The sequence below is a fragment of the Primulina huaijiensis genome, chromosome 8 (genome assembly GCF_012295235.1).
Source record: "Primulina huaijiensis isolate GDHJ02 chromosome 8, ASM1229523v2, whole genome shotgun sequence".
In the NCBI taxonomy this organism is placed as follows: Eukaryota; Viridiplantae; Streptophyta; class Magnoliopsida; order Lamiales; family Gesneriaceae; genus Primulina; species Primulina huaijiensis.
In genome coordinates this window covers 9,622,202-9,629,653 of record NC_133313.1, presented here as the reverse complement: position 1 = coordinate 9,629,653, position 7,452 = coordinate 9,622,202, and the positions used below count along the sequence as shown (strand labels likewise).

General features: G+C 33.1%; 1 protein-coding gene across 1 annotated transcript; it reads left to right on the top strand.

Annotated features, from left to right (window-relative positions):
- The first annotated feature begins 2,300 nt into the window (after nucleotides 1-2,300).
- LOC140983128 (acyl-acyl carrier protein thioesterase TE3, chloroplastic-like) lies at nucleotides 2,301-4,206 on the top strand. The gene is made up of 5 exons (XM_073450044.1): nucleotides 2,301-2,608; nucleotides 3,011-3,111; nucleotides 3,315-3,424; nucleotides 3,613-3,708; nucleotides 3,798-4,206. The coding sequence occupies exons 1-5, from the start codon at nucleotides 2,439-2,441 to the stop codon at nucleotides 3,915-3,917; spliced, it is 597 nt and encodes a 198-aa protein (XP_073306145.1). The 5' UTR covers nucleotides 2,301-2,438; the 3' UTR covers nucleotides 3,918-4,206.
- Nucleotides 4,207-7,452: the final 3,246 nt, after the last annotated feature.

Below are 7,452 nucleotides of genomic sequence, written 5' to 3'. Positions count from 1 at the left end.
TTTTTGTTCTTCAATGGTTGGAGAAAACACTCACTTCTCAAAGAAAAATCCTCATATTTTTCTAGTGCAAAATATGAGGGGATCTACCTAGTTGGTGGTGGGCTTAATAGTTGAGCAAGGAGTGCTCAAAGGAAGCTTGAAGATAGTTTCTACCATTGAAGAGCTAAGGTGTTTACACCTTAGTTGGAGCCATACATCAATCCTTTGAGACTGATAGGTATATCTCTCAAACACCCTATGTATGACATGTGTTTGTTTTGTATTTGCTACACAAATGTGAGGTGACCGAAAATTTCCATGCTGAAATTTAAAATTTTAACTTCCGTTGCGCTTCCGCTCACCGTAACCGATCCCCATTCACACTCCACATCTACGACCACGACCACGACCACGACCACGACCTCGACCTCGACCAAAACCTTGTCTCTGAATTTGATTTTGGTTTCCAGGTTTAAATTCATTTTTACTTACAACATTTCTAGAAAGAAATGTTGTTAATCCAGTGGGTCGAGACTGATGATTTTCTCATTAGCAGCTCGTTGTTCTTTTCTTCCACAAGAAGAAAGGCGATAAGTTCATAATATCTCGCAAATCCACGCACTCTATATTGTTGTTGTAGAGTTATATTTGACGCGTGAAACGTGGAAAATATTTTTTCAAGCATTTCCGATTCCGTAACCTTATGTCCACAAAATTTTAATTACGAGATTATGCGATACATCGCTGAATTGTAATCAATGACTTTCTTAAAATCTTGGAATCTTAACATATTACATTCATCACGGGCGATCAGAAGTATAACTTCCTTGATATGTTCAAATATTTCTTTTAATCATTTCCACGTAGTCATGTGATCTTTTTCGATGAAATATTCCCATTTTAAACCTTCATCAGATGTCGACGCAAAAATATTATAACTTTTGCTTTTTCTTGTGATGAAGAGATATCATTTTCTTTAATGGTCTCGCTTAGATCCACTGATTCAAGATGCATTTCTACATCAAGAGTCCATGGCATATAATTTTTTCCTGTAATATCAAGCGCAACAAATTCGAGCTTTGCCAAATTTGACATTGTGATATTAGAAAAATAACAATGCATTTTATTAGTTAAGTTCTATTAACATGACAATAAAAAGTGACAGATAAATTATAAATAAAAGCATTCTTAAAAATAAAGAAAAAACGTGAGGCGGATATTCTTTGATAAATACAAGACTAGTGAGTATTATAACAAAAATAATTATACAAAATATCCTTGAAAGAGCCATCTTCTTCTCCTTCTTCGAAATTTTGATGGAAAAAATTTTTAGGGATGAAGAATAAGTTTGGAGTGATTGAATGTGTTTGTGAAGTCACATTTATATGGTAAAAACTAGCCGTTTATGACCGTTACAAATTCTTAAATAATAAATGTATGTATATGTAAATTTTATGGTAATAATATGATGTATCTAATGTTAAAGATGTATATAATGTTAATCATTTTAATAATTATGTATATCATATCATAATATTATAATGAGGTGTCATGGACTCCTTTTATATAATATTGTGACATTATACAAATATATATATAATTCTTATATAACACAATAAAAATATATAAATAGTGAAATAATCACATCACATTATTATAATGAGGTGTCATAGACTCTTTTTATATAATAACATGATATTATTCAATTATATATACAATAATTAAACAGTAGCACAATAATATTTATAAACACTGTAATCACATCACGTTATTATAATGAGGTGTCATAGACTCCTTTTATATAATTACATGATATTATACATTAAATATATATACAATAAAAATAAATAAACAGTAAAGTAAATACTATTACTTTTGAATATTGTTACTTTTTCTTGTGTTTTGGAGCTTGGAAAAATATAGAGAACCGAACCTTCGAGCATCGTGCTTATAACGTGTTAAAAGTAAAAATTTACAGTAAAAATTAAAAATATCAAACGCACAAAATATATCAAACTACACACTTTATAAAATATTCTCTCTACTCAATTGTGATTTTTTTCACAAATTGAGACACCTATTTATAGAATTTCTTTGGAAATAATCCAAAAAATAAATACATCATTGCATACATAATCACACACTAATTTTCAATATTTATAATTCTTATTTTCAACATTCAAATATTCCAACTCTTATTTTTCAACACGGATAAATATTTTTTTGATTATGATGTTTTTCTAAAAAATTTAATAAAATAACTTCCGAATATCAATTCAAAATATAAATAAAATTCTTTTGTTTCAAAATTCATGATATTTTTTTTCCATTACCAAGTGACCAACCACACTGGGTGTGTGTGGTCGGGCATAGGCCTTAACGCCTCTCACCTGCCACCGCTACGAAATGCACATTTCACCAATCTTTGCATTTTTCTTCTTCATTCGCCATTCGCAGAAATGTTTCGTTCCTCTATCATCCCCGGCACTCAACTTCACGCTCCTCCCCTAGCCTCACCCGCCGCCGCCGCCTTATTTCCAAATTTTCTCCGGACCCATCTCCGGCTGCCTCGCTTCAAGGTGAGGAGCGGCGCCGCTGCTCCCGCTCCCTTTTTCAAAGCTGGCATAGGGTACTTCTTTTTCCTTGTTCATGTCCCATTTTAAGCTTTTTTGGTTAAAATTCCGAGACAAGTGCTCAACTTGAAATTTCATCGTGTTTTTTTCAACTGAAATGTTGATGGTGGAAGTTTCTCGAAACTTTTTGTGGAGACTTATCTTATGCACTTACTGGACCAGGCTTGTAAGTTGATCCTGCCGTTCTCGAGTTCATCGAAACTTATATTAATAGATTTGTAAACTGGAATTAATTTGCTTATAGGTATCTTGGCTCTGGTTTTGGTGTTTGGTGTTATTTGTGTTGTTTTTTGTGATTTTTCTGTATACTAATAATCGAACATTTAAATTTATCAGCTGTAATACATACGATGAGTAATGAGTTCACTTTGAATATTTTTCTCTTGATTTATTGTTAGAATGAGTGGATTTCACCAAGTTGAACTTAAAGTAAGAGACTACGAGTTGGATCAATATGGTGTTGTGAATAATGCTATATACGCAAGTTACTGCCAACATGGTATGAATCTGTTTCTTGTGGGATTCTAAAGATTGTTAATTATTTAGTTTTGCTTTTGTATTGGCATCAATTTCAAGCTGATGGTTATTCATTCAGGAGGATTGAAGAAATATGCAAATTGATTATAGGAATACATATCTACAAAGAAACTATTTTTTATGCTTCCTATAGGTAATAGGATTGCTTGTTTGATGTATGAACAGGTCGGCATGAACTTTTAGACGTGATTGGAGTAAATGGTGATGCCGTAGCCCGAACTGGCGATGCACTAGCTCTTACAGATTTGTCACTTAAGTTCATTTCACCTTTACGGGTATGACCATAACATTCATATTATGCACTTCCTTATGTTAAGATCTGATAATACATAATTGCTAACGATGTCGAGTAAATCATGTTCCTGTGTTGATTAACTAATGATGCCAATTAACATTTCATTAGTGAATTTTGAGGATGCCATTTTTGTTGAGCTTTTGTTGCTATGTTCTACTGTTTTGATAGAGTGGAGACACGTTTCTGGTCAAGGTGAGGATAAGTGACACATCTGCTGTTCGGCTGTTCTTTGAACACTTCATCTTCAAGCTCCCAAATCTAGAGGTCTCTTGCTTTATTTTTATTTTTGGCTGTCTCAGAAAAGAAACTTGGGGACGACTTTACCGTGACATAATTATTTAATGTCTCTCCAGCTTATCATTGAAGCAAGAGCGACCGCAGTTTGGCTTGATAAAAACTATCGTCCTGTTCGTATCCCTCCTGAGATGAGATCGAAATTCGTTCAATTCCTTCAAAGTGGAGAATCAGAATGATCTGTTCTTCTAATGGAGCGTTTCTTCTCTCTTTTCATTTTTCCATCTTCTATGGTCTGGCTTAGGAAATGGGATGAAAAAAAATGAGCAAGAGAGGTGCAAAAGTTGTTGGGATGATAAAATAAAGTTAGAAAAGGGTTCTGGTTTATAATGTCCAGGAGAGATTCTATTTGATATGGAAACACACAGAAAACAACCTTAATAATGTTTTGTATTCCGTGACTTTTCTTCGCTCTTACCACTTTTAAAAAGTGTAAATTTTCAAATGTTAATCGTGTATTCGTTTCAAGCAATGTTTGTTATTGCCAATCCTTTTTTTTCTCTGCCGAACAATACTAAATAATAGAAAATCACATTAGTGAAAACATATTATGAAACGACATCCAAAATACTGGGGATAAATGAGACTAGCCATAAAAACAGACAATTTTTAAAAAAATCAATAACCTTAGACATACCAATATGCTTTAGTATCAAAACAAAGCAAAATAAATTGATAATAATTTAACCAAATTGAGCTGAAATTGATAAACACTTTACTCCAAACAGAATTTGTAATGTCAAAACTTGTTGCTCCAAAATATAGGCAAACAAAAGAGACCGACTATCAAAATCTGTTGCAACCTAAAATAGAACTGTTAGAGTAGATGTCCTGCAAGCCAACGGTTGGCTAGAGATTTTATTGACTCAGTTGTAATAAACAATCTTTATTTTAATATAATTTAACTTTTAATGGTTTCGTTTTACTTTATCTGTATACCCATGCAAGCAACATATATAAAGTCCTTGATTATGCTTTAATACAAATGAATCGTAATTCGATGTTGAAACTCATTTGTAAACGCTGCATATTCTAAATTCGTTCATAGTCGATTCAGCCGCCTAAAACATTGATAAAGGTCTCTTGAGCTTGAGACTAGCATCTGTGATGTTGTGTACTGCGTTTCTCGATAAGAGCATAGGGATGTCCAAACATGCAGATGGGTAGTCATATGATGATTATACCGAACAACCATCCCTCGGACTTTCCAAGTGGTCATCATTCATCGAGAGGATAAGTCTGTGGTTATGATTGTACACCATGAGTCCTTACGACTCGGGACCACACTGAGACTCTATATGCTAGGGCTGTGCTTTGACTCGTTTACCGGCTCTAGGAGAGTCATCAGATGGCGAGGTTGGGTACTGTTGCGACACATATAGGAGCCAGTGCATTGTAGTCGGGGATTCACCGTTCACCTATGGGTGTTGATATCCTATGTGATCTGAAGTAATAATAGTGCATGGAATCTCTGGCCAGAGTATGAAATGTACGTTGGAGAAGGAGTTTCCAAATAGTGCACGCGATGCCACTATTATATGTGTCACATAGTTATCAAATTAATATGCAACCCTCGATGAACCAATGGTTGCATATTCAATCGGGATATATGATATGAAGAGACCGTACTGTACGTTAATCATAATCGACTGGTTCTTGTAGGCACTATCAGTGATACCTAGGGGATCATGAGGCGATGCTACTAGAAGCTCTTACCATGATCCGATGGGTGCAATCAGAAATGAGTTCTGACATTCTTGATCAAGGTGTTGATGAAAAGAATGTGGCTAGCTATGGTAAGCCCGAATAAGAATAAATGTTATTCTGAATCACAAGGAGTTGTCAATTCACGGCTAGCTGTATCTCTGAACCATTGAGGGTCACACAAGTACGGGATCGTTTGTTCCGTTGAGAGAATAAATTCAAGGAGTTGAATTTATATTATGATATAGTAAATTCAAGGAGTTAAATTTTTGATAAATAAATTTTGAGAAAATAAATTCAAGGAGTTGAATTTATTAGAAAGTAAATTCAAGAAGTTGAATTTATGAAATTTGGAGAGAATAAATTCAAGGAGTTGAATTTATAAAATATGAGAATTTTATTTATTAAACTCAAATGTTGAGTTTATTAAATATTAAATTTTGGAAGTGATAAATTCAAAGAGTTGAATTTATAATTTAAATATTAAATTCAAATGTTGAATTTATGATGGATTTAATTTATTAAGCTCAAAAATTGAGTTTATTAAATATTAAATTTTGGATATTAAATTTTGGAGGTGATAAATTCAAGGAGTTGAATTTATAATTTAAATATTAAATTCAAATGTTGAATTTATAAGAGAATTAAATTAAATGTAATGGGCACATGTATAATGGGCTTGTAGGAGTACAAGACCAACATACATATTATTAAGGTTCTTAATTGGACTTTAAAATATCAATTAATTAATTAACCTAGTTGGACTAGAATAATTAATTGATTAAGCCCATTAAGTGTTTAATTTAATTAATGGGCCCTAAGCTTATATATATGTGTATTAGGCTTAGAGTTAAACATAACAAACCACAATTTTCGAAATACTCTCTTCACAAGCTCAAAAATTCGGCCACCCTAAAGCTAGTTTAGGGTTTGAGCCGTCTCTCGTTTTTAACCTCCAACGTAAAAACTTATTCCAAATTTTCTAGTGCAATTTGGAAGAGGAACGAATCATCTAGTCGTGGACCTGATTAGAAGAATAAACAAAGGAGTTTCTGAAGAACGTTCGTAGAGAATTCATTAAGAGCTATCTCCGCTAACCCCGAAATAGATGGAGTCGTGTGATTATTTCACCAAAGGTATAAAGATTCTAACGCCCTATGAATGTTTAATTATAAAACCATACGAGTGCCTAAAACAAATATATTTTGATTGTCAAAATAAAATAAAAATTTTAAAACTTCCGCTGCGTTTGGGCACGAGAAAACCGAGATAATACAGTGGTATCAGAGCCAAGGTTTTTTCTAAATTTTTTGGTTTTGATATTGAATAATTTGTTTCTAACCACACAAGAAAATATTTCAGAAAACAAAAAAAAAATATTTTTTTGGGGTCTGCCCGGAACTGTTCTGGGCAGACCGCGCGCGCAGCTGTGAACGGGGTGCGCGCGCGCCCCGCGCGCACAGGAGTGCCGCCACTGCCCGAAACGTTCGGGCAGCGGGCGGCTGCCCGGGATCGTCTCGGGAAGCGTGCTGGATGATGGGCTTGAATTGTTTGGGCCTAGAGTGTAATTTTCTGATTTTTCAAACTTTTGAGCTTAATTGATATTTTTGAAAATTGGTTCAATTTTTCTTTTGGAAAATTAATATTTATAAAATTAATAATTTTCTTGTAAAATAAATAATTAGAATATGATTTTAATTATTTATGGTAAAAAAGAGTTTTACATGAAATCAATTATTATTGATTTAATTGGAAATTAAATAATGGTGTTTATTTAAATTATTAAATTCTGTAATAATTGTGGTGGTTAGTAATAAAATTATTAGATATTTGGTTTATCAATTAATTAAAATTGCTTAATTAAATTGATGTTAATATTTGATATTAAATGCATGAAGGATAATCGAGAGCCTTGACCAATGTGTTAGGTGTATGTTAGGATATTTTACTGTTTTATTCGTTTTGTTAATATGTGATATTTTTAAAGTGGGCCTGGTTTATGGCCTGTTC

Excerpts from the sequence above, each read along its gene's own strand:
- LOC140983128 (XM_073450044.1), top strand. The coding sequence starts at position 2,439 with ATGTTTCGTTCCTCTATCATCCCCGGCACTCAACTTCACGCTCCTCCC. Across the intron at positions 3,425-3,612 it reads AGTTCATTTCACCTTTACGG|AGTGGAGACACGTTTCTGGT; the intron begins GTATGACCATAA and ends CTGTTTTGATAG. Across the intron at positions 3,709-3,797 it reads TCAAGCTCCCAAATCTAGAG|CTTATCATTGAAGCAAGAGC; the intron begins GTCTCTTGCTTT and ends ATGTCTCTCCAG.